Source organism: Pongo pygmaeus, chromosome 19 (genome assembly GCF_028885625.2).
Source record: "Pongo pygmaeus isolate AG05252 chromosome 19, NHGRI_mPonPyg2-v2.0_pri, whole genome shotgun sequence".
NCBI classification, from domain to species: Eukaryota; Metazoa; Chordata; class Mammalia; order Primates; family Hominidae; genus Pongo; species Pongo pygmaeus.
Window position 1 is genome coordinate 18,019,800 of NC_072392.2, and position 27,244 is coordinate 18,047,043.

The following is a 27,244-nucleotide window of genomic DNA, read 5'->3' on the forward strand; positions in this document are numbered from 1 at the left end:
TTTCAAAATATATTAGATTTGGTTTTTATTGTAGAGCACACATATCAGGGCAAAGTGCTGCACACACAACTACAAATCATTTTTGGGAAAAAAGCTGTAAAAAAAATAAAACTGCAACTGCTTTAATTATGCAGTCCCGACTTGAGAAATCCACGCTGGCAAAGGAGTTCTGGCCCCTGAGAGGGGCTTCTTGATGGTGGCTGCCCCAGATTTCTGCAGCCTATGAGGTCTCAGACCCGGACCTCTGTACACAAAGCCCCCAAAGTGGTGGTATCCTGGTTGCTGGGAGGGCCTCTGCTCTTGGCAAGCCCGGGTCCTGGCCTGGCTGACAAGAAGACATTCCTAATGAATCTAGATCCACAAAACCTTGCTGCCTTCCAGGATCTGAGTGGATAGAAGCTACCAAAGACTTTACCTTTTTTTTCTTTATTATTATTTTTTGAAAGCCCCTTCACCAACTCCCATACCCTGAAGCGGAGGAGGCACCAGCCCAGTCTGCAGGCCTGAGCTCTGGCCTTGGATGCATGCTGCCAGCAGACAAGAGGGGGCAGGCGCCTTCCTAGAAGGATGACATGAGGATGAGGCCCAAGCTGGCCAATGGAGAAGGGAAGGGAAAGGAAAAAGCCAGGAGACTAAAGGGGGAAAAAAAACTCAAAAAAGAAAACAAAAACCCTACCACACACCACAACAATTTTCCATACCCCAAATGCTAGACTTGGAAGGACACCAGTCCCTCTAGCTAGAAACAATTTCTAAAACTGACCCAACGTGGCAAGTCTAACTGTTCCAAATAATCACACGCATATGCTCAAAAGGAGCAACCAGCAAAGAAGTGTGCTCTTGAGAAGAGAGGTCAGGACCACTGCACTAGCCCCTCAGCAGCCCAAGGAACTGTGGACAGGGCAGGCTAGTGGGCGTGGGTGGAGGACGCCTGGGGGGCTTAACAATAGCTTTGGGATGGCAGGGGCTGGCACTGTTTAAGCCCCTGCCCAGGCAACCTGAACAACTCTGCCGCAGGAGGAAGAAAGGGTGTTTGCATGAGCTTGCAGGGCGTGGATGGCAGGTGAGAAGTGGAGAACAGCAGCCCCCATGCAGAGCCTGTGAGGCTCCAGGAGACCTCAACCAAGTGCAGACATCAGTGGAGGAAAGGGGCGAGCAGAAGACTGAACTTTGTTTAGAACACTGCGAAGATTTACACTGAAAGCAAAATAATTTTCTTAACCAAAACATTTTGTTGCTTTTAAATAAACCCAGCCTGATACAGCCCCACTTAAAAGATGGCTGCTCTGCTCCACCACCTCTACTGGCCACTCCAGCATCAGCCTCTGTCCCCTATTGATGCTAACAGCCTTTCTATCCAGGAGGAATTCCAAGAATATGAGAACCTAGGTCCTGGCCAATTCTATTCTTCAGCCTTAACAGGCAACAAACCAAGGAAAAATATATAGAATCAAAAAAAAAAAACAAAAAAACAAACAAACAAACAAAAACAAAAAAAAACCCCCCAATAAACAAAAACAAAACCCTCAAAACAAAAGGAGGGGCAACTACGTAAGGATGAGCCAGAGTTCCCAGGAGGGCGGCGGGTAGACTCAGTGCCGCCGCATCTTCACCTTTCGGGCAGGGCTGCCTGCTGCCTCAGAGCAGTCCTCTGAGGACTCGTAGGACTTGCGCCAGTAGTTCTCAGAGCTGAAGCTACCCCTCCGCCGGTGTGTGGGCAGCAGCACCGAGCGCCGGTTCTCCTCCTTGTCCATCTCCAGGATCCGTGGCCTGCAAGGAAAGGGAGGTAGGGCGTTATCTGAGAGGTTGGCAGGAGGGGCCTGGCTTTACCGCTGTACCTTGTCTCATCCTTGGGATGAGTCACTTCAGCTCAGTGGTCCGCAATGAAGGGTAGTCCTGGCAGAGGCCCTGGTATCGGAGGTTCTTGCACACTAAGTGCCAGTGACCACCCCAGTCTTTGGGACATTTCCCAATTACCCTGTGGGGTCTGCCTGGCTTGGAGTCTGGTGCCCTGGGACACTGCCAGGGCTGCTGGACAGAGGTCTTCCCTACCACAGCCTCAAGACTCTGCACGGTTCTGCCATCTACCTTTACTTCCCAGCTCTACCCACTTACTCTCTCTTGGGCCTCCCAACACCCCCTTCTCCACTTACCAACCCCATTACCCCCTGAAACCACAAAGCTCTTTTGTGTTTCAGGGTTTAGCTCATGCAGTATTTCCTGCCTAGAATGCTCTTCCACGTCTTTCTTATCCTTCTGGAATCAACTTAAACATCACCTCCTTGGAAACCTTCCCCAACACTTAAAAAACAATTTTTTTTTTTTTTTGAGACAGAGTCTTGCTCTGTCGCACAGGCTGGAGTGCAGTGATGCCATCTCAGCTCACTGCCAGCTCTGCCTCCCAGGTTCACGCCATTCTCCTGCCTCAGCCTCCCGAGGGGCTGGGACTACAGGCACCTGCCACCACACCCGGCTAATTTTTTGTATTTTTTAGTAAAGATGGGGTTTCACCGTGTTAGCCAGGATGGTCTCGATCTCCTGACCTTGTGATCTGCCTGCCTTGGCCTCCCAAAGTGCTGGGATTACAGGCGTGAGCCACTGCGCCAGCCAAAACATTTTTTTCCTTAAAAAAAATTATCTCCTCAAATTCCTTTTATCCAACCCTTTTTGAAATAAGTCCTTGGTTCACTATTATCCAAGTCCCAAGATTCCCTCCTGACATCTAAGTATAATTCCACAAGGACATCTGTCTGGGTGAGACTGAACAAGGAAAGTCATGGGAAAGCCATGATATTGCCATTTGTTACAGTCTCTGCCTGACCCCTTCTCTCTGGGTGTACAGGCAGTTGGCCAGGGTTAGGTGGGAATGTCACCAGTGCCACCAACCCAGAGGAACCAGACATAAGGTTTTGAAAGGGTGAGCAAACCAAGGCTCCTAAACAGTCTACCCCAGGCTTCTCCACCCTTCTCACCCTGCAGCCAGGCCTTTGCCAGCCTTTGCTGAGGGTCCTAAGCTGAGTACCTGTGGGCAGCATCAGGGTCTGCCTTGCGGTGGGACCGCTTGGGTTTCAGAGCAGGGTCCCTGCTGTTTCCTGACAGGCGATCTGAAGCATAGCTGGGTGGTAACACGGAGCTGCTCAGGGACTTTGTTTCCAACCGGGGTGCATCTAATCTTGTCCTGCAAAGGAAACATGCATGGGGTCACCAAAGGGCCTCTGGTGAAGGTGTGGGCACCATCAGACCAATTCTCTGGCCAGGCCAAGTGGGAGCCAGCTGGACCTGGAAGCCAGCAGTCTCTGCTCTGTACCTCACTCTCCTTGAGGTTCAACTAGAGATTGGTCTAGCTGACTTTCAAAGACCCTCCTCAAGTCCACATTTAGGAGTAAGGAATGGGAACACTTCTGTTTGGCAACTCTCAATGACAGGCTGTGCTAGGGGCAAGATCCCAGGGCTTGCCCTAGGGGCAAGATCCCAGGGCTCGCTCTCAGCTGAACCAAGCAGCCTCACCTCACTCCATTTGGACCCACAGGTTCTCTGGGGCCATCTACTTCATTTGCCAGAGGACCAACGGCCCCACAGGTGGGTCCCAACACAGGAAGGATCCCTGGTCCAGGCCTGTAGAGGGGCTGGAGACAGAGCGAGCCAGAGCTACCCTATCTTCTTACTGTACAGACAGGGATGCTGAGACTGAGCGGCAGAGCCAGGGTAGGGAACCCAGGCCCACTCCACAACCATGAGCAGTCACCTGGCAGTTTCTGCTCATTTCAGGATGCTGACAAGGTAGAGGCCAGAGGGCTTTTGAAGGTACAGTCCCCACCAAGCAGCAGGTATAGCTATAGGTTTCAAGGAATACACTGCCTAGTAAAGGGAAGGCACACAAATACAGATGAGGAAGAGGGGGATGGAGAAGCTGGGTAGAGGTAACTCAGGGCAGTGATCCAAGTCCTTTATGAAGCCAGAACAGAAGGGAGCTGGCCTGGAAAACCTCAAAGCCCTCAGGCTCCTTGTGTGGTACAGAGAAGGCTGGCAAGTCAGGCAGGTGGGAGCAAAGGGCAGAAGGACCCATGTAACAGACTGGGTGGGAAGTGATAGGACACAGCTAGCAGAGACCCTGAAGGCACCTTTTCCAGGGTCTGCTAGACACAAAGTAGTAACTTAGTTCCGAAGGAGTAGGGGTTGCAGTCAGAGCAGGACTCTAAGGATACTAGAGGATGCTGCGGAGAAGTAAGCAGGAGGGAAATCCAACAACTGCCTTGGGCTAGGCTGCTTGGCATCCTTGGTAACAACTGCATCTGGTCCTCACAGTTTCCCCCATTCCCCATGGCTGCCTCCCCACATTCCATTGGCTGGCCTACTGTACATACATGGGAAGAATCAGAAAGGCAGTAAGTCATGCATCCTGCAAGTCACGGGGGAAAAGTTTAAAGCCAAAGTGAGACTTCAAGCCTGACAGGCAAGAGTTACTCTGAACGTGGGTAGGAAATCTCTCTCCTAAAGGCAGCAGGAGCATCTCCTTCCTTCCAGCTGGGAACCAATGTTCTGATGCCTCAGGCCCAAACTGGTGGGTAGGCAGGTAGGACAGGCATCCCCATCCCTTTGGGTTGGCCTTGTAGAGGGGGATGCCAGAAGGGCCCAGCTGCAGTGAGTGGCTCTCCAGTCTCAGGCTCCACTCTGGACTCCTCCAGACTCATGGATGCAGAACCTAACATCAACAGCAGGAAGATCTAGTCTTGGCACTGCCACTCAGAGTCCAGGCTAGTCGCCATCCTTCCTCGGGCCTCAGTTTCCCCATCTGAGCAAAAGACAGAAATGTGACTGGCTCTAAGGCTTCTTTGCGCTGAGGGTATAAGGAATCGACGGCAAGTTGCCTCCTTCAAGGCTGGGATTCTCTGGGTAGAGGTGGTACTGCGCAACTACCAGAGATGAGGATGTGAAATAGAATAGAATCAATTCTTTTTTTTTTTTCAAAGAGAGATCGTGTTTTGCTCTGTCACCCAGTCTGGAGGGCAGTGGTATGATCACAACTCACTGCAGCCTTGAACTCCTAGGCTTAAGGGATCCTCCTGCCCAAGCCTCCCAAGAAGCTAGGACTGGGCCACCATGCCCGGCTAATGGTTTTTTTCGGAGACAGGGTACCACAATTTTGCCTAGGCTGGTCTCTAACTCTTCTAAGTGATCCTCCCACCTCAGCCTCCCAAGTGTTGAGATTACAGGTATGAGCCACCAAGCCGGGCTCCAGATGAGCTTTTTATTTTTATTATTTTTTTTTTGAGACAGGGGCTCATTCTGTCACCCAGGCTGGAGTGCAGTGGCGGGATCTTGGCTCATTGCAACTTCAAGCGATCCTCCCACCTCAACCTCCCAAGCAGCTGAGATTATAGGTACCCGCTGCCACACTCAGCTAATTTTTATATTTTCAGTAGAGACAGCATTTCACCATGTTAGCCAGACCGGTCTCAAACACTGGGGCTCAAGCGATCTGCCCATCTCAGCCTCCCAAAGTGCTAGGATTATGGGCGTGAGCCACCACACCTGGCTCAATTAGCTTTTCTATTTTTTTTTTTTTTTTTTTTTTAAGACAGTTTTACTCTTGTTGTCCAGGGTGGAGTGCAATGGCACGATCTTGGCTCACTGCAACCTCCGCCTCCCGCATAGCTAGGATTACAGGCATGCGCCCCCACGCCTGGCTACTTTTGTATTTTTAGTAGAGACGGGGTTTCTCCATGTTGGTCAGGCTGGTCTTGAACTCCCGACCTCAGGTGATCCGCCCGTCCTGGCTTCCCAAAGTGCTGGAATTACAGGCGTGAGCCACCACGCCTGGCCCAATGACCTTTTCTTTACCAGGCCTTGTGTCACCAAGTTGAGAGGTCCAGGTGGCAGAGATCAGACTAAATAAAATGTTAGCAGTTATACTTGACTTAAAGGACTCTAAGGGCCTCACTGAAGAAAGTCCCTCCTCTGGTACCCATAAAGCTAAGACCCTATAGGTGCCAGGGAGCCCATGTTCAGGGAAGGAAAGCCACTGTGTGCCCCAAAAGCCCCAGTGAAGCCCTAGTGGGGGCACTCTGGAGTTGTTTCTTCGGGTGAATGATGGATGGTAGGAGAAAAGCAGAGCCACCAAGATGAGAGCTCTTGACACATCCCCTGGGACTGTTATATCTCATAACAGCTGGAAAAGCTCCTGCCCTCCCCACACTTCCAAAAATTCACTAAGATGCAGGATGCCAGGCTAGAGCTTTACTCCAAGCCCAGTGCCCACCAGTAGCTTAACTTCAGAACATGCCCCCCTTAAAAGGCAACCAACTCTCATGGTGCAGGCCAGGTCCTCAGGGTTTAGCAGAGAGAGTCACAAATCTGGATTCAGGAGGCTCAGTTCTAGCAGTAAGGTCTGGACCCAGGCCTCCTAAGGCGGCAACAGGAATGAAGACCTGCCTTACAGATCAGTCAGTATTCAAAGGTCAGAGCAAAGCACCTCGGGCATGTGAGGTGGGGGTTGACCATGATACCCAGGGCAGCCACCTACAGTGTCAGGACAAAGCAGGGACAAGGCAGGTCACAACAAAGGATGGCTGTAGCACTAAAGTGTGAACTGAAGGGAGGGAGGGAGTTGATCCTATCCTAGGTCCTCCAGAGAAGCTGCTGGGGTGAATTATTCTCCCTGCAGGGATTGGAGAGCAAAGCTAAATCCCAGAGCAAATCACTAGCTTGAGTCACAAAGCTACTACCTATTACTCTGTGATGGCCTCTAAAACACAGGTGGGGCCAGGCACAGTGGCTCACACCTGTAATCCCAGCACTTTGGGAGGCCAAGGTAGAAGGATTACTTAAAAGCCAGGAGTTTCAGACCAACCTGGGCAACAAAGTAAGAAAGACCTTGTTCCTATTTAAACTTTTTTTTTTTTTTTAAGACAATCTTGCTCTGTCTCCAGGCTGGAGTGCAGTGGCACGATCTTGGCTCACTGCACCTCCACCTCCCGGGTTCAGGCAATTCTCCTGCCTCAGCCTCATGAGTAGCTGGGACTACAGGTGCACGCCACCATGCCCAGCTAATTTTTGTATTTTTAGTAGGGACAGGGTTTCACCATGTTGGCCAGGATGGTCTTGATCTCTTGATCTCGTGATCCGCCTGCCTCGGCCTCCCAAAGTGCTGGGATTACAGGCGTGAGCCACTGTGCCCGGCCCTAATTTTTTTTTTTTTAATTAAAAAATAAAGTGCAGGTGGGCCCTCCTCAGTGCAAGAGAACACTGTACATGCAGGTGGCAGCACCACCATTTCTGGGAAGATGGTAAACCAGACCACACTCAGGCCACGATGACCCTGGAGCGAGGGCAGTCCCCAGCCAGCTACCAACCACTCTCCAACTTCTGGCTCCACCTTTACCAGGCACCTTGTGCTAAAAGCTTGGCTTTCCAACAAAGCGAGGCAGAGACCAGTGTTGTGGGCCTGTCCAAGCACCCTCTTGCCTATTTAGTAACCTGGGTCCCTAGAGCTGAGGTCTAAGCTCCAGCACCTTTGAGAATCAGACTCCCACAAAGCTCAGGTCTGTACCTTGCTGGCTCTCCTGCAATAGTACCCACTCCCCTCATGGGACTCTCCCCACCCATCTTCCACCAGCCTCCTGCCAACATCAGACTTCTCGTTTATTTTGTTTTTTTTGAGTCGGAGTCTCGCTCTGTCGCCCAGGCTGGGGTGCTGTGGCACGATCTCGGCTCACTGCAACCTCCGCCTCCCGGGTTCATGCCATCCTCCTGCCTCAGCCTCCGAGTAGCTGCAATGACAGGCGCCTGCCACCATGCCCAGCTGAGTTTTTTTGTATTTTTAGTAGAGACGGGGTTTCACCGTGTTAGCCAGGATGGTCTCGATCTCCTGACCTCATGATCCACCCGCCTCAGCCTCCCAAAGTGCTGGGATTACAGGCGTGAACCACCGCGCCCGGCCAATTAATTACTTTCTTTGAAACAAGGTCTCACTATCACCCAGCCTGGAGTGCACGAGTGGGATTACAGCTCACTGCAGCCTTGACCTCCTGGGCTCAAGCGATCCTCCTGCCTCAGGCTCACGAGTAGCTCGGACTACAGGTATATGTCACCACACCTGGTTTTATTTCTTTATTTATTTATTATTTCTCCTGCCTCAGGCTCGCGAGTAGCTCGGACTACAGGTACATGCCACCACACCTGGTTTTTTAAATTAATCAATCTATCTATCTATCTATCTGAGATGGAGTCTCACTCTGTAGCCCAAGCTGGAGTGCAGTGGTGCAATCTTGGCTCACTGCAACCTCTGCCTCCCGGGCTCAAGCGATTCTCGTGCCTCAGCCTCCCAAGTAGCTGGGACTACAGATGCATGCTACCACACCCGGCTAATTTTTTGTATTTTAGTAGAGATGGGGTTTCACCATGTTGCCCAGGGTGGTCTCAAACGCCCGCACTCAGGCGATCCGCCCACCTTGGCCTCCCAAAGTGCTGGGATTACAAGTGCGAGCCACCGCACCCAGCCAGGAAGAGTTTAGAAGACCACCTAGCATTCACAAGTTTAACCACAACTGCCCAATTTACAGGTGCAGATAAGATTGCATTTGGAGAGGAGTGGTAGAGCCAGGGCAGAAGCCCAAGTTTGTCACCTCCCTGGTGATCCCATTGTACCCATATTCCTTGGGCAGGCCACAGACACATCAGAACAGTCAGGCTGCCAAAAGGGCAGGGTGTATGCACGTAGACACAGACTTACTGAAACAGGGAACAAATGTGAGCTAAATCTAACCACAGGAGACACAAATCATGGAGAAAGGAGCAACACCAAGCCCTGGTCAGAGAAACCAGAGCTAGCCACTCCTCACCCCACTGCTGAGGAACGAGGTCCAGAATGAGACCTCCAATTCCTTCCACTGCTCATCCATCCACTCAGCCTCACATTCAGATTTGCTCTGCTCTCATGGAGGGTCTCCTGACTCCTTGAACTCTGTGGATCTAATGACCAAGTAAGCTATTGAGCTCCGCTTCCTACAATCTCTCACATGCAAATCCCTCACCCCACTGCTCACATGCCTCCGTGGCTCCCCAGCGCCCTTAACATTTCTCTGCACAGCGTGAAGTTTTTTCTGTCTTAGGCCAGTGTATCAAGCCCTCCACTCCTTATCTATTCTGTGTTCCAGAACAGAGTTCCTGGACTCCAAGCCTCTGTAAAGAGCATCTCTTCTGACTGAACTATCTTTGCCCCTGAGCCTCATTCTATGCTGGCTAAGGCCCAAGCATCCTTGACTACCTTCAGGTGGCACTTATCTGGAAAGCCTTCTTTGACCAGTTCCTGTTGAGATGCTAAATGTCTGCCTTTTCCCAAAGGACAAAAGAGAATAGGAACCCACACAAACCCCATTCCAGGCACTAGCACAGAGCCTAGCACACACCAGCTTAGGTTACCACTTGGCAAAGGGATCTCCAGCTGCATTTCCCAGCTTCAGACCACTCTGAGCTGAGTTCCACTTGACCAAAAGCAAATAAATGGGCTATATATACTGCTTTGTGCCACTTTATCTGGTTAACTGGAGAGTACCAATCTCAAGAATACAAGTCTCACAGTGCAATCCTGAGGGCCTCCTAGAAACCAAGGGATTGGGTGCCCTAGTCACCAACTAAAGGCCCCGAAGACCCATAAGCCATCTCTTGAGAATCAAATGTTGATCTAAGGCCTCCTTCCCTCTTTCATTCCTCATCTACAGAAGTCCCCTATATTTCCCTGCCTCCTAGCCTTTGAGCTTACCATTTCTGCCTGGCCAGCAATTTCTAGCTCAGGGGCCAGATCTACCAAGCTCGCCTTTACCCTTCCTCCCGCAAAGCTGGATGTAATAAAAAAAATTTTTTTTTTTTTTTTTGAGATGGAGTCTCGCTCTGTCTCCCAGGCTGGAGTGCAATGGTGCAATCTCGGTTCACTGCAACCTCTGCCTCCCGGGTTCAAGCAGTTGTCCTGCCTCAGCCTCCTGAGTAGCTGGGATCACAGACATCTGCCACTATGCCCAGCTAATTCTTGTATTTTTAGTATTTTCATCATGTTAGTCAGGCTGGTCTTGAACTCCTGACCTCAGGTGATCCAACTGCCTCGCCCTCCTGAAGTGCTGGGATTACAGGTGTGAGCCACCACGCCCGGCCTGGGTTTTTGGGGTTTTTTTTGCAGGGCTCCCAGAGAATATCCTGTGCTTTTACACCAGTGTTCACTCTGCTTTGTGTTGGAATGGCATGCAAAGTGCAAACTTATTACATGTGAAGCACCAAGGGGGTACTAAATTTCCTGCGGCGCCCACCTCAAGTGCCTTGTACATAGTAGATACTTGATGTTTCCCTCAAGTCAGAAATCCCTGCTCAAAGGTCATTCCAACTAGCAAGATGACCTGAGGCAGCTCACTTCCTACCTGAACCCCTTTCCAAACAGAGTTCATACCTTCTAGTTTCAAGGTTAATATGTGGATGCTTGGCACAGGGCAGCTAGCAAGGCCTACCAGGAGCAGAAGCACAGAGTGCACTAGTGCAGGAGCACTAGGGAATCATGGAAAAACTGGAAGACTCCCCTCACAGATGAATTATTATACCCCAGAAGTTTGTCAGCCTCTTGGTTATCTAACTAGTAATTTAGAACTTTAACCACACCTCCAGTAAGGTTAGGTCCAGCCTCCCCTTCCAGGGTTACCAACGATTACAGAGAAAAGACTTGCATGTTGGGGCAGCTTGCCCTCGGTTGGCTGGAAGACAGCAACATTCAGGGAAGTTTGGGGGTGCTGAGGCACCTCAAAGAGCCGACTAGCCTGTAGCTGCTGCCTCACCCCACTCTCTGTAGAGTGTCCCCTACATACTCATAACATTCTCCCCAATCAGCACAACTCTCTACTTGCACAGCAGAGGCAAGAAAGCCCTTCTATATCTGAGCTCCAGTTTCCTAACTCAAAGCATCCATCCCAATGACACACTGGGGGAAAGGGCGGGACTTGGGGTACTCCACTGTGCAAACCACCAAGGAACCACAAGACCCAGGTTCCAGGTCTCACTCAGCCATTTACTGGCTAAGTTGTGACCCCAAACATTATAACACCAAGGGACAGTCTGAGGATTCCACTCTGGGGAGACTCTTTTTTAAAAGGTCACTTCCAGCCTCCCCGTGAGAAACAAGGGCACATGTGCACGAAGACTTGGCACCACCCATGTTCACAGAAGCTGCATTCTGTCCAACCAGAAAGCACTGGGCAGCTGCCCACCCGTTTCCTTCCATGAGGCCCTTAGAAAGACCTTTCCAGCTCTGACTGACCTGAGCTGGTGACAGAGCTCCCAGGGTCTCCACCAGCAGCCTGTGCAATCTTTATCTGAACTTATGAGAAGACAGGACCGGCTCTAACTCCTCTACCATAATCAGGGCCAGGCTCACTGCCCAGATGCTACCCACTGTAACACAACCTCACCAGAAGACATCAAGCCAGCCAGGTATCTTCCAAGGCCACATCATACTTATCTCCGGGCAATGCCTGGGCCAAGATGCTCCCCCTTTGAAACTTGTCACAACCCGTCCCTTCCCAAGACAAGCCCATGTAGCTACTCTGGAGCTGCTCCTCACTGGCCTGAATTGTTCTCCACACTAGTTGATGCCTCCTCTGGGCTGTACCTCATGCTAGGCCCCAGATGAACAAGGATCTCCTTACTCCTACAGAATGCAGATTTGAAAATTCACAATGGCAAGCGTATGAGCTGTGACAGTCCAAAGAGGGGTGTGTGTATGTGTCTGCATGTGTGCTGAAAGGGCTTTAGGTGATGCTAAAAAGCTAAAGGGCTTTTTATATGATGCTTTCTGCAAGTCAAAATGGTCAATCTGAACGATGAAGAATGACTAGGTTATCTGAGGAGTTGGTTATCATGTAGGTTTATTTGGGGAGTTGGGATATGAATCAGAGGATGAACATGTTAGATGAGAAGATATTCCCAATGGAGGCCACACTGCCACAAGAGTCCAGGCACAAATCCATGAACCATAATAGAAACTGCAGATACTTTAGAGTTCCCCACAGCTGTGCACTTCCCCAGCTCAGCTACCTGGGGAAGCTGGGACATCCTCCCACTCTTCTCCAGTCCCCTTACACCAAAGCTCTGTGCTTCTGCCCTCCAGCCCAGTCTGTGAATGGTTCCTGGGCCCAATGAAGTCAGAAGGTAGAAGAGCTTCAGTCACCCAATAACAGCCATTCCCAAGGTCAGGCAACTGGCAGGGGCCCAGCTGGCTAAAAAGCTTCCCAGGGAGCTGATTAACGGTGCAGACTCCTAGCTGTGCTGAGGAGCATCTGACTCAGTTGGACTGGGTGGCCAGGTATGGGAGTCACCATTCAATAAAAGAGTAGCAGCTAGAAGACTGACACTCCAGCTATGGCCACTACCACCTGCACATCCAGCTAAGATTTCCCCAAAATCTTAATAATAGCTTCCCATAAGCTATTATGGGAAGATGAGAGGAACACTTGGGAAGTTACTGCTCTGGTTCTATATAACATTAGAAGTTCCTCTCCAGGTTCCTGGCCTGGGCAGGCCACCCATCCCTGGCTGCAGTTGGAGGTACCAGGTGCAGCCTGAGAAGAAATGACTGTGGAGGAGAGGCTGGAAGAGTGCTACGCTCTGGACTCCATTGTTTCTGAGTTCTTGCCTGTGCTGGTTATCACAGAAAAATAAAGTAGAAGGCACATAAAAACCCTTCCCTTCCTCTGACAAATTCTGGGAATAGTCTTAGGCTAGAAAAGAGAGGCTGCCAACCCCACCAAGTTGACCCAAGTTTCTGGAGCTCCCACGTGTTCACTGCTCTGCCTATACCATACGACTGTCCCACAGATATGGATCATACCCATCTACTATAGTTAAAACAGACTAAAAGTTCTGACTTGACAAAGTGGCAAAGCCATACCAAAGAGACTTCACCACTACATTATTCTGGAGTTATGGGCCCAAAGGACCAGGATGCCAAAGTTATTGTTTACTGACTAAAGTTGATGAGCCAGAAAAAATTCCCAATGACCAAAGCTGGAACAATTTGAGCATAAAATAAATTCCCAGGAGTCCATACTTACATAAAAATTATACTTATATAAATAAACGATTGAATAAATGAGGGAGAGTAGACCAATCCCCCCTGCAGAATAATTCTAAATAATTCACCTGCATGCTCCCCCTCAAGGAGATGGTGCTAACTCCCACACTCTTTAACTGTGGGCATGCATGGTGGCTTCTTTCCTAAGGGTACAGTACGGACAAGGAAAAACAGTAATTTTACAGTGGAAAACCTGACAGTGCATCGGCCAGGTGATCAATATCAATAGTGTTACGTTACACTGATGGTATATTTTCTTGGTATGTAGTAAAAATGGCATATACTTTACCATAAAAACATCAGACAAATTCTAATTGAGAGATTTTCTATACAATACCTAACCAGTCAATATCATCAAGAATAAGGCAGGCCGGGCGTGGTGGCTCACACCTGTAATCCCAGCACTTTGGGAGGCCAAGGCAGGTGAACCACTTCAGGTTGGAAGTTAGAGACCAGCTTGGCCAACATGGGGGAAACCCCGTCTGTACGAAAAAATAAAAAAAGTTAGCTGGGTGTTGTGGCACACGCCTACAGTCCCAGCTACTCAGGAGGCTGAGACACGAAATCACTTGAACCTGGGAGGCACAGGTTGCAGTGAGCCGAGATGGTGCCACTGCATTCCAGCCTATTCCAGCCTAGGAGACAGAGTGAGACCCTGTCTCAAAAAAAAAAAAAAAAAAAAAAAGGAATAAGGCAAAGTCTGAGAAACTGTTACAGCCAAGAGGAGTCTAAGACGATATGTCAACTAAATGTAATGTAGGATGATCTTGGGACAGAAAAAGGACATTAGGAAAAACCTAAGGAAATCTAAATAAAGTATGGACTTTAGTCATTCCAATAAAAAATTAACAAATAGGGGAAATGGGATGCAGAGTACATGAGAACTCTGCACCATCACAATTGTCTATACATCTAAAACTATTCTAAAAAATAAAGTTTAATAAAAGGAAGGAAGGAAGGAAGAAAGACAGTAAGTTATACGGGTCAAGCCTAAGTTTACGTGCTTGTTTTGCTCTGCTCACTGACTTCTATGACTCTGGGCAATCACCTATCTTCTCTGGGACTCTATTCAAAAGGTAGGCTTGAACTAGGTATGGTGGCACATGCCTCTATTCCCAGCTACTGGGGAGGCTGAAGCAGGAAGAGAGCTTGAGTCTAGGACTTTGAGGATGCAGTGAGCTATGAATTATTAGGCATTCCAGCCTGAGCAAGATGGGTGGGCAGTGGGGCAGGCTTGTCTTGATCCAATGTCTGTGAGGCCATGGCTTCTTCCACTCATCCCATGAAAGAAAGAAATGCTGGTGAAGCCAGGTTTGTTGATGTTAATTAGCACATCCCTGATTCCCTCCCCACAGAAGAGCCACAAGCCATGATTCTGGTGAATACTACATCCTAACCTCCCACCCTTGTCTCCTCTCTTCACTCCCTGTTCCTCCCAGCAGTGAACACCCAGGCATTTTTAAAGCAGGCTGCTAAAGGCACAGTCTAAAAATAATCACCAAGAGTACCTGTGACAAATAAGAACCAAGGAGGTGAGGAATAGAGGCTAAGGGGTGGGGTGAGGTTTGGAAGAATGTTGCCCAAATCTTGTCTCAAGATTATACCCACAAATATTGGGAGTATATGCTTTTGCTCAGTCCTAAACTCCCTAAATAGAGAACTTAATTTTCTGATAAAACGATAAAACAACTTTATCCTCACAGGATTCAAATAAAAGAGAACTTAACCATTCTGCTCTCCACCCTGCCATGCCACTGATACATAGGAGCTGAGTTCTAAGTGGATCCAGAGCTACATCTCCAGACAGGCCTGCAGGTGAGGCAGAAGGTCAGACATCAAGGCACTTACTTCCTGAGGATGATGACTGCTCGGCGCTCCTTGATGTCCTGAGGCCGTATGCAGTGAGTGATTTCATCAGCAGCATATCCACTGAAAAGAAACACAGAACACGTGACCATGAAGAGTAGACAGACAACCAAAGTTCCTGGGGGATATAACAGGACAGGAACATGGCCTAGGTCTTATGGCTGCTCTCTACCCATTACTTGAGAGTTTCAAGGATCTACATGGAAGGGAATATCATATTAAGCTCCAGCATGCTTTTGCCAAGAGACTATAATACTCAAGGAAAAACCTGGTATGACACAAAGGAGACCCCTTGGCCACTTAAGGCAGAGGCCCGAAGCAAGACTCTCCCTGAACAGGCCAGGAACCCTTTTTTAAAAGGGTACTCCAGAGAGTACACTGCAGCTCCTCCTCATTCTCCCTCCATTTAGCAGGTAGAGAAAGCCAAGGCAGCCACTGATAGCACTGAGTCACCAAGGAGAGCTAGGACTGCCTCATTCCAAAATAGAATGTCTACATGAAGTCTCCATTTGGGGGGATCCAAAATTTTGAAGACAGTTGTGTTTGAATATTTTAAGAATTTCCGGCTGGGCGTGATGGCTCATGCCTGTAACCCTAGCACTTTGGGAGGCCGAGGTGGGTGGATCACCTGAAGTCAGGAGTTCCAGACCAGCCTGGCCAACATGGCGAAACCCCGTCTCTACTAAAAACACAAAGATTAGCCAGGCATGGTGGCGGGCGCCTGTAATCCCAGCTACTCGGGAGGCTGAGGCAGGAGAATCGCTTGAACCCAGGAGGCAGAAGTTGCAGTGAGCCAAGATCACGCCCACTGCACCTGGGCAACAGAGCGAGACTCCATCCCCACCACCCACCCCCCGCCCAAAAAAAAAAAAAGGATTTCCATCGTACTCAGATATCTGTTTATTTTCAACAAGTTACATGACTTTTAAAACCACTCAGAGACCAACTAATGTGGGTAGATGACTGTCCTCTTCTCAGCTAGTGTCATTCCAATTTGAAACTCTGGAAGCCAGCTCTGAGCTTCCTATACCCCTCACATGCTATCACTGGAAGCATGGCAGCCACAAGACACTCCCACTCCAAGTTACCCTACTGAGCTGCAGCAGTTCTACACACTCAGAAACTCAGCCACAGGCCTAGTAGGACAAGTATGGCTTAGTTTCCCTACCTGGCCCTGCACCACAAACCCTTGTCTCATGGCTGCTGATCAGCTCCCTTCTCAAGGGCTAGTTGTACAGACACAAACTTAACTATTAAAAACACTGCAGGCCTGGGAAGGACCCCTCAAGATGGCCAGGCTGGCCAAACCTCGGCTCTAATAACTGGATGTAAGAGCCAACAAGAGATAAAAAGCCAGACTGCTTCAGGCTCAGCCTGAAGGAGGCACCTCTGATTTGGAAATCTGATTTGAGCTCATGCTGGGGATAGAACAAACCTTTACTTTATTTAATTTTTTTTTTTTGAGACAGAGTCTCGCTCTGTCACCCAGGTTGGAGTGCAGTAGCACAATCTCGGCTCACTGCAACCTCTGCCTACCAGGTTCAAGCGATTCTCCTGCCTCAGCCTCCCGAGTAGCTGGGACTACAGGCATGCCCCACCACGCCTGTCTAATTTTTGTTATTTTCAGTAGAGATGGGATTTCACTATGTTGGTCAGGATGACTCCTGACCTCGTGATCCGCCAGCCTCGGCCTCCCAAAGTGCTGGGATTACAGGTGTGAGCCACCGTGCCCGGCCCAAACCTTTATTTTATAGATTCCACCTTCTCTCTCAAGCTGCTCCTAGACAAGAATTTTTCAAAATTTTCTCCATGAACACCAGTCCCATAAGAGACAGTAGACAGGCTGGGCACGGTGGCTCACGCCTGTAATCCCAGCACTTTGGGAGGCCGAGGTGGGCATGTCTCCTGAGGTTAGGAGTTTGTGACCAGTCTGGCCAACATGGTGAAACCCCGTCTCTACAAAAATACAAAAACAGGCCAGGCATGATGGCAGGTGCCTGTAATTCCAGCTACCGCGGAGGCTGAGGCAGGAGAATCGCTGAACCTGGGAGGTGGAGGTTGCCATGAGCCGACATAGTGCCACTGCACTCCAGCCTGGGTGACAGAGTGAGACTCCGTCTCAAAAAAAAAAGGACAGTGGACAAATGTCTACAGTGAAATCAATTTGTAAAATACTGATTAGAGTTTCAAAAAGCATCAATATATTTAAAGCACATGAGAATTACTACAGCAAAAGAACCCACTGACTTTGTTTGAGCACTGACCAAAGAACCTTCTCTCAAATAATACCTATTAATACCCATCAGCCCACAGTGAGAAGTATCACACAGGAGTTAGGGAGTTGAAGAGACCTGGGTTCAAATGTGAGCTTTGTCTCCTACTAGCTTTGTGACCTTTGTTAAATCACGTGCTGAACCTAAAAACCTGTACAGTTTCTTCATCTGTAATAAGGAGAACAATAGGTTCTTGGGCATTCATTTTGTTATGCTTTATAATTTAGCTATTCTTTTGCTGCTACTAAGATTACAAGATTTTAAAAAGGGGGACAGGGCCTCCTCCCTTCCAGGCAGAACAGCAGCATTATATGACTACATGGTTGACACTCCTGGAAACGGGTGGCGTGAGAGGCCTACCTGCAGGGGTATTTCGAGAATTAAGTCAGATAATGCTGGGTACCTGATACCCTACAATCTTTATACTAAGCACTCTGACAAAAGTCAGAAGGCCCTGGACTATCCTGGGGCAAGCCAGAGCCCTGGATTCAGCATCTGCCAGAGACATGTTCTGGGCTCCCCCTGCAGGGATCTGCCAGTAGTGGGGGCCTCCTGGGCCCCATTTCCAGAGCTAGGAACTCTAGTTTTCATCCCACGCTTTTATCATTCCACGCTGGGGGAATGGGGGTCTAGACTGCAAGACTGTCCCATATAGACACACAGGACTTTCCCAAAGAGCTGTCAAAGGTCTCAAAGGCACTTTTTTTTTTTTTTTTTTAAGACAGAATCTCACTCTGTTGTCCAGGCTGGAGTGCAGTGGCATGATCTTGGCTCGCTGTAACCTCCACCTCCCAGGTTCAAGCGATTCTCCTGCCTCAGACCCCCAAGTAACTGGGACTACAGGTGTGCACACCACACTCAGCTAATTTTTGTATGTTTAGTGAAGACTGTTTCCCCATGTTGGCCAGGCTGGTCTCAATCTCCTGACCGCACATGATCCACCCACCTCGGCCTCCCAAAGTGCTGAGATTACAAGTGTGAGCCACTATGCTCGGCCCCAGAGGCACATTTCTAAGTCCTGAATCTGCAGTGCTGGCTACAGGCAACCTTCCCTGCCATTGACAAGTGTTATCAATCTGTTTGACTTGGCTATATGCATAACCAAGGGCCCTGACTTCCCATCTCCAACAAGGAACCACTTTTCTTAATGCAGTTCTGGAGCAAATCCAGATGTTTGTCAAAGCTTGACTGCCCGCATGCTCCCTGACCCCATCCCCCAAAGGGCTCTAGAACAAACAATAAGCCATGTCAGGTTCCTGCCACGGAGCCCAGGCCTTGGAAGAACTAATGTGGAGGTAGGGCTGCACAGGCCCATAAAAATGACTTTGGCACTGACCCAACCTGGAAGGCTCATTAGTACTGGTCTTCTAGAACTTCCTAGCAGCTATGACACAGCCCACTGACCCTTTCCTCAGAATATCTGGCTGCTCTGGCAACATGAGCTCAAAGTCCTGATTAAGGGAAGCTCTCCTGGCCAATCTCACAAAGTGTCGAGCAGAGACCACAGGGCATTATTTACTATTAAGGAACCTACTTGCTACAAGATAAATTGTCTGAAAGTCTCAGTCGGCCGGCTTGCAACTTAATATGCCCTTGGGTCCAACCCTACTGCTGGCATGAAAAGTTCCAGGACCTCCTGCTTTTTTGTTTTCACAGGGAAATGAGAGGAGGAAATAACCTTACACCATCTGGCTTGCCTGCTCCCCTGCCTGGGCTGAGCCCCCAGCCCCAGCCCCTACGGCACTGACCAGTATGTTGCAAATGTCACCCACTAGTCCTATACCTCAGAGTGACTCTCGAAGGAGCTGACAAGTCTATCTTCTCTTCTGGGGGCCTTTCCCTGACTCCCCAGGCTGGGTTTCCCCCACATTGCTCAACCACACCCTCTCATGCCTCTTTGCTATTCCATCTGGCCTTGTGGAAACTGTGTCTTCCCTTCAAGACAAACCTCTTCAAAGGCCTCACTCATCCCTGCACAGTGGACACTAAATGAAATGTGTGTTGAGCTGAACTATTCTACCACTTAGAACCTGTTTCTGCCTCTGCAAAACAAAGATCACAGCAAGCCCCTCCTCAGAAGATTAGGTGCAAATTAAATGAGGTGTCTGAAAATTTTTTTTTTTTTTTTTTTTTTTTTTGAGACAGAGTCTCACTCTGTTGCCTAGGCTGGAATGCAGTGGCACAATCTCGGCTCACTGCAACCTCTACCTCCTGGGTTCAAGTAATTCTCTGCCTCAGCGTCCTGAGTAGCTGGGATTACAGGTGCTCGCCACCACGCCCGGCTAATTTTTGTATTTTTAGTAGAGACGGGGTTTCACCATCTTGGCCATTCTTGTCTTGAATTCCTGACCTCAGATGATCCACCCGCCTTGGCCTCCCAAAGTGCTGGGATTACAGGCATGAGCCACCGCACCCGGCCCTGAAAAACTGTTTAAAGGTGACTATGCAAGACTGTACATCTCTCCTCTAGGGGACAGTCTTGGAAACTGAGTTGTTATGACACATATCCAAGATGGCCACCATTTTCCATCTACTCCATGCCCTGCCTAGGCCAGGATGAACAAGAGATGGAGGGACTGGCCAAGATCCCAGCCTGGTGACTGTCTCTCTCCGGCTATGGCTGCCTGCCTTAGTGACAGACACACAGGACCAAGAAGGTCAGGCTTTTGGGGGCAGCAGACCAGCCACCTGGACCCAGGGGCAGGACTGTGAGCTCAGGCTCAATTATTTACCAGACCCAAGCCTCCAAAACGACACATGGCCTAACTTTATAAGAAGTCCTGGGGCTTTCTGAATCCAGAGGGAAGGTCAACCTGCCAAGTCCCAATTCTGCACACACCAAGACAGACAGTACTAAACACAGAAGGTAGCCCAATTCCTGAGACACTTTTAGCTAAATTTCAAGCATTCAGTAGATGACAAAGATTCAACTTTCTATAACAACTCTATAGCATCATTAGACTGATTTGCAGATAAGGAAAACTGAGGCCTCAAGAATATTAATTTGCCCAAAGTCAAAGAGTTAAAATGGTGGTGCTGTAACTCCAACCAAGTCTGCCGTCAAACTTTCTGGATTTTGTTGTGGAGACGGCAGGAAGAAAAGCCCATCTGTGTTTCCTGGTAACAAGCCTGTCCAGGGGGCCTTGCTGGCCTCACCAAAGGGCACATGCACACCCACTAGCCCCATGAAAGATGAACCTATATCCCCCAGAGAGCTAGTACTGTATCAGTGAAGGCTATCCACCAATTGGCCAGCCAGCTCTGAATTTTTTCTTTTTTTTTTTAGACGGAGTCTCACTCTGTCACCCAGGCTGCCAGGCTGGAGTTCAGTGGCATGATCTCGGCTCACTGCAAGCTCCGCCTCCCGGGTTCATGCCATTCTGCCGCCTCAGCATCCCAAGTAGCTGGGACTACAGGCGCTCGCCACCACAACCAGCTAATTTTGTTTTTGTATTTTTAGTAGAGACAGGGTTTCACTGTGCTAGCCAGGATGGTCTCAATGTCCTGACCTCGTGATCCGCCCGCCTCGGCCTCCCAAAGTGCTGGGATTACAGGCGTGAGGCACTGCGCCCGGCCTTGAAATTTTTTTCTTTTGTTTTTTTTGTTTTTTGAGACGTAGTCTCACTCTACTGCAGAGGCTGGAGCGCAAGGGCTCGATCTCGGCTCACTGCAACCTCTGCCTCCCGGGTTCAAGTGATTCTCCTGCCTCAGCCTCCTGAGTAGCTGGGATTAGAGGTGCACACTACCACGCCCGGCTAGTTTTTGTATTTTTAGTAGAGATGGGGTTTTATTTACCATGTTGGCCAGGTTGGTCTCAAACTCCTGACCTCATGATCCGTCCACCTTGGCCTCCCAAAGTGCTGGGATTACAGGCATGAGCCACTGAGCCTGGCCAGCTCTGAAATTTTTATGGCCTATTTATTCTCTGCTTGCTCTGAGCTTCATGATTAACACCATGGTTCACTGTTAGCTTCCTTTCTTTTACTGCCCTCTGCCTTGTCAGGCTCTGGCAACAGCAAGGGCAGCCAACCCCCCTGGCCCAGAGCTCCTCCTGACGGTGCACAGCCCTGACTTCATCCTGTGGTTCCTCCCCCTCCAGTGGAATCAGAAGAGTCCACACAAGAGATGTGGCCCAGGACCTATCTGCCCTACTTTCCCAACTATTTTAAGCCAGAAAGCTAAATTTTGCTTTCAACCAGCTGAACAAGATCAGACTATCCCAGAACTGACAGGGGTGCCCACTCCACCCAATATCAACTGTTAACTGAAGAGTCACAGGCTGAGCTCACCAGTGCATGCCCCGTGCCTGGGTGATACACAGTCGTTTCCAGACGGCTGGCCTAGGCCTGGGTCTCTGGGCATGTGGCCACCATATCACAGACCACGTAGCAGTGATTAAAGATAGCAGCAAGTAAGCAATTAGCCTTGAAGTAATTATTCTAATTAGTCCAATCAGAGTCTGTTTTATTCTGCCCCATGCAGCCAGCAGGGAATAGGAGAATGAATGACAGATAAAGTGATATGAAGATAAAAAATATTTCCCTAAAGAACAGCCTTAAGAGGGGATCCACTCAGGCCTAACATGGGAAGGTTACAAAAAACAACTGACAACTAGGTTTGGAAAGGAGTTGGAAGCACTTCCAAAAGATTCTGTGAGGCCTTGCTCTAAATGCCCAGGTTTAGACACTGCTGAGTCAATGTTTGTGACGCACCAACATCCATGCTGATCACAATTAAATATAAAATTGTATTCTTGCCACGCGGTCTTGGAGGGGTACAGACACCATTGCCACCATCACCAACTGAAGTCTGACTAAGATGCCTACTACTAGAATCCCTCCCCATCTGCACCGCACCACTGTTTTCACCAGCCCCTCCCTTCCAATCTGCAGCTTTACTGCTCATCACCTCTGGGCTAGGATCTGTACCAGGAAAAGAGAAAGCACCATTTCTTACCAGTTTATATGCAAGATTTGACGATGGGCACTACTAATAGGCAGGTGTTCACCCACCTGCATACCAGGTAAGCTAAGTAAACAGGTGCAAGAAGATTTAATTAGTGGAAGGGTCCAGACCCTAGAGCAGTGACTCTCAACTAAGGATTCTGCACTTCCCCTGCCTCGGCATTTGGCAGTGTCTGGACACTTTCTGGTTGTCATAAAAAACACTACTGGAACCTAGCAGATAGAAGCCAGGAATGCTGCTTAACAGTCTACAATGCACGAACACCCCCAACAATGAAGCATTATCGAGCCCTGAATAACAACAGCACTGTTGAGAAACCCTGATCTAGAGTTCACCAGAGCATCCTCAAACACAGTCTCTACTAATGAACTCCATCTGCCTCCCATCAACATCCACCCCCTCTTACCTATGGCTACTCCTGCTACTGCAGCCAAAGACACTGCTGTTGTGTATTTCTCCACCTTTTTCTGCTTGGCTCATTCCTAGTCACTTTTCACATTCCAGTTCATTTCCTCCCCTAAACTTCCAACACTCCGAAGTGGAAAAGATGTCCCCCTTCAGTGTGCTTCTGCAGTTACCTCCCTGGGCTATAACTTATTCTCCTGTCTGAGGCCTCCATGGGGCTTGAACTACATGAAGGGAAATTGTCATGTTTCGGGCTCCACCAAATCCCTAGTTCCTTCCCCAGTGAGAGAGCAGAGGATCCACTGAGTGGTTGTATATGAAAGCAAGCACCCATTTAAGTACCTACTCCGTGCCAGGCCCTATCTTAGACAACAAATCACCACATTTAATTCTAATAGGCTTCGGAAGTTGGCATCATCCCCACTTACAGACGGGAAAGCCAGCTCAGAGAACGCCTACAAGATCCCAAAGCAAATGAGAGAAAAGCTGGATTCAAAGCCTGGGGCAGCACTTTTCAGGACATGGCTGAGCCTCCCACACTAACTACACAGCCAAGTCTGAATCCAGAAAGGGTTGACAGGGACTGGGAAAGCTTTAGGACTTTACTATTCTGAGGAAAAGATGAAGAGAATTTTCCTGATGATGCAATCCTGTTGCTGATCACTAACAGACCTGCGTACTAAGAACTCGAAACTTCTGTTCTTAAATACAGGGTGGGCATGTGTTAAGGAGAGGAGTAGTCCCAAAACCAAAAAAATGCCTTGTGATCCCCTCATTAAGCACCAGACCACTACTAGACCTCCTGACAACCACCCTGAGGGCCAATGACTACGCAGAAAATTAATATCCCACTAAGAGACTAAATGGTCCTTGTGTGAGGTAAATTTTGCACTGAGAACCCGTCAATGGGGTCAGACCCCAACCTGCCTTACAAAGCAAGCACCCTGGGTGGGTGTGTCCTGGAAATCTCATCTTAAAGCATTTTGCCAAGACATCGATCTAGGAACGCCATGAAGATCTGAGAAGCTCAGAAGCCCATTATAAGAAGGCAGCTGACAGGTAGCCTGTCCTCTAAGTTTCAGATGCCTAAGGAGCCAAAGTATCACTTCTGCTACTACTGACTTCTCAGACCTTCCCATCAGGAGGTCTTGGACATCACAAGGCTCTGCTGCCATCCCCAACATGGAAGCAGCCTCAGCTGTTCGACTCAAATGAAACAGATGACCTGCTCTCATAATATGAAGAGGGCTCCAGGGACCCTGCTTCTCCTCATGACTTTGGCCCTACTGACTCACTTCAGAACCTGGGCTGCTCACGACAAAAGCCCAGTGTGTCCTCATCTTGTATTTGGTGGTGGTCAACCAAGCTGCTCTGAGAACAGCTGCGGTCTAGACCTAAGAGGTTTTGGGGATTACTGAATTACATTACTAGGTTTACCTTTTTCAGGACTGGAAGGAGGCAGCTTCCAAATAAATTTTCACTTCACATAAACAGCAAAGGTGTTCCCACTGGCAATCTCCTCTGGGGGCCAGGGCACTGAGCTAATTCTCAGCAGGATCTGAGAACGGAATATAGGCCAAAAGCCTAAGCTCTGCTGCTCACGCAACTGTAAGGCCAAACAGTCAAGAGACCAGCTGTATTCTGTTGTATTCAGTCCTGACTACAGGTAACACGTTCTTACAAAGAACTGATGGGCTCTTCTGCAGCCACGAGGGAAGAATTTTAAGAGTGTGCTGCTCTGTATGCTTGGCCCAACCACTCATCTCTTCAACTCCAGGAAAGTCACTCCCCCCTCCTCAGAATGGAGAATGTGCTTCAATTAAATAATCTCTGGGGCCTTTGCCTGTGACTACTTTCTCTGTTAAGGAATCCAAAAATGGCAGAACAAGAAAGACTTTTAGATAAATCCAAAAAAAAAAATTCTTTTAAGCATAGATTTGTAAATGGAAGGCCAGAATGGAAAACTGAAAAATCACAAAGGGACTTATGCTAACAAATGGGTGGTGGGGGGAAAAAAAATCAAAGGGAACAGCCTTCTGAAAAGATGGCTTTCGATGAATTCTCAGTCAAGTCAGTGATCCCGTCAAACCTGCCTTCGGGGACAGGATTTCCACATCGGTTCCCTATTTTCTTGTTATAAGCATCTTAAACACAGAACCCTTCTCTCGCTCCCTACAACCTACAAACAGAAAAATTGGTCAGAACTGTAAAAAACGCGGACTCCTACGGGCTGCTGCTTTCTGGGCCAGGGTGGGTAGCTAAGGCAGCAGGCGCAGGGCCGCCCCCTCCACCCGGGTGGGTTACCTGAGCACAGTCACGCTTCCCCTGCGCACAGGCAGGGAAAGCACTGGTTCCGACACCCGAATAGGCTTGAACTGGAACTTGCAGCCGAAGCACAGCGCAGAGTCGCTAAAGAAGGACACGGACACGATGGGGCGCTCGAAGATGTGGATGGGGTCCACGTGAGACACGATGCAGCCGCCGGGCTGGTAGTCGTTGATGACGGCGCTGTTGACGAAGCCCTCGGGGATGACGCGGTGCTCCACCAGCTTCTGGATCACCAGCTGGTGCACCCACTCGGGGATCTCGTCCACGTCGCCCGGCGGGTAGAGGCGCTCCTGGCCGGGCCCGCGCTTCTGCAGCTGGGCGCCGTAAGTGTAGCCTTCGCCGAAGAAGTACTTGTTGCGCAGTGGGGCCCGGTCCACCGTGTGCTCGTTGTACAGGCCCTTCTCAGCACGGGACACCACCTCGTCAATGCGGGCCTCGATCTTGGCGCACTCGTCCTGGCTGAAGAGACGCATCTGGCGGATGCCGCTCTTCACCTTGCGCGCCTCCTCCTCCTTCTGCAGCTGCTGCTCCTCATAGTCGCTGCGCTCGGGGTCCGAGTCCTCCTGATACTTGCGCTTGGCCCCGGACACAGGGTAAGGTTCGGCGGCAGCGGCGGCTGCGGCTGCGGCGGCTACGGCGGCTGCGGCAGCAGCGGCGGCCTCTCGGCTGCCCGCCTTATAGTTGTCCCGGGACGTCATGGACTTGAGCTTCTCACGCAGGTCCGTGTAGCCGCTGGCGGCCGCCATGGCCCCCGCGACGCTGCTCTAGGGTCCTCCGGGGCGGGCGGGGCAGCCGGGCATGGCTCTAAGGGGACGCGCCCCGGGGCCCCCGGAGGGAGGGGGGTCCTTAGCGCCGAACCCCCATGCGTGAGTGGGGGACCCGGCGGGGGGCGTCGAGGGTCCGGGCGTGGGGTAGGGCCTCAGGAGCGGCGGGTCATGCAACGGTGGCGACAACGGGGCTTCTTCCTCCTCCACCTTCTCCACGTCCCGCGGGGCAGGGGCGCCGGCAGCGCCTCATGCCGCGGAGGGCTGCTGCGGAGACGAGGCCCGACTCCCGACCAGACCCTCGGACGCCCGGCCCGGCCCGCACTTTAAAGCTCTCCTCACGACGTCACGGGCCGCCAGCCCGACGTCCGCCAGCGCCGCTCCTTAGCGGGCTCCTCACTGCGCACGCGCAGTGCTGCCGGCCACCTCGGCTCCGCGCGCTACGGGCATGCGCGTGCGTGCAGGCCGGGTCGGCAGAGGCGCCGGCGCAAGCGCAGACACGGACCGCTCGCCGTCCGCCGCCCCTCCCCCACTCTCTGAGGGGCTTCAAGGGAACGCTCCCAAATAGCAACCTGTCTTCACGCCAAGCCGCCTCCAGGACCGAAGGGCTCCCTCTACAAGGGTGCGCTCACATTGCCGACAGTGTCGCCGTGCCGCGTCACGGCATCGTCCGAACGCCCGCAGACGCCTCAACCCCAGCGCGCAATCACCAGGGAACCGCCACAACCTAGGCCGCTCCGTTACCTCCCCCTTTGGCGCTTCCACTTCTTTAATTGGGCCGTGGGCCACGCGCCGGGCAGGCCCTGACTGGAGTTTCCGGAAGTCGGTTGGTAATCGTGCGTGTCAATCAGGCAGTCTCCTTGGCTACTGCGTCCGTCACTTAATTAGCGTCTGGGCGAGCAGCGAGGACCCCTAAAGGAAAAATGGGTGGCTAAATAAGTGCCTGAATGGAGACTCCGCCTGGGGAAAGCCCTTAGAACGCCTAAGGAAACTTCTGAAACCCGCGAAAACTTCTCAAACTGCGGGACCGGCAGCACCTGGCCCCAGCTCTGAACCCAGATAGGAACGTCCGGCAGAAGCCGGACGCGCGTTGTCGGGGTACAAGCCAGCTCGCCGCCGCTGCCGCTGCCGCCGCCGCCCGGAGCGGACGTTTCACGAGTCACGTCCCGGTGACGGCGAGCGCGGGGGCGCGCTGGGGTTGGCGTCGAGCCTCCTTGGTGCTGGAGATGGGCGTGGGGGCACCTCCTATGGGGACGGTGGAAGAAAACTCCAGGAAACGAACGGGCGCAAGGCTAAGGCTAAGCTATAGATAATGACTACAGTCAATTCAAAAAAGTTTTGAAGCAGTCAGCAAAGGCGTTACCGGGCGCGGGGCCTCACGCCTGTAATCCCAGCACTTTGCGAGGCCAAGGCGGGCGGATCACTTGAGCCCAGGAGTTTGAGACCAGCCTGGCCAATATGGCAACCCCATCTCTACAATAAAATTTTAAAAAATGAACTGGGCGTGGTGGCGCGCGCCTATGGTCCTAGCTACTCAG

General features: G+C 50.5%; 1 protein-coding gene across 1 annotated transcript; it reads right to left on the bottom strand.

Annotated features, from left to right (window-relative positions):
* Positions 1 to 26,457, bottom strand: ALKBH5 (alkB homolog 5, RNA demethylase). The gene is made up of 4 exons (XM_054459175.2): positions 24,919 to 26,457; positions 14,954 to 15,034; positions 3,023 to 3,178; positions 1 to 1,770 (listed from the first exon to the last, which is right to left on the bottom strand). The coding sequence occupies exons 1-4, from the start codon at positions 25,686 to 25,688 to the stop codon at positions 1,593 to 1,595; spliced, it is 1,185 nt and encodes a 394-aa protein (XP_054315150.1). The 5' UTR covers positions 25,689 to 26,457; the 3' UTR covers positions 1 to 1,592.
* Between the last annotated feature and the right edge of the window lie 787 nt (positions 26,458 to 27,244).

Excerpts from the sequence above, each read along its gene's own strand:
- ALKBH5 (XM_054459175.2), bottom strand. The coding sequence starts at position 25,688 with ATGGCGGCCGCCAGCGGCTACACGGACCTGCGTGAGAAGCTCAAGTCC. Across the intron at positions 3,179-14,953 it reads GCAGTCATCATCCTCAGGAA|GACAAGATTAGATGCACCCC; the intron begins GTAAGTGCCTTG and ends TTTCCTTTGCAG. Across the intron at positions 1,771-3,022 it reads GACCCTGATGCTGCCCACAG|GCCACGGATCCTGGAGATGG; the intron begins GTACTCAGCTTA and ends CTTTCCTTGCAG.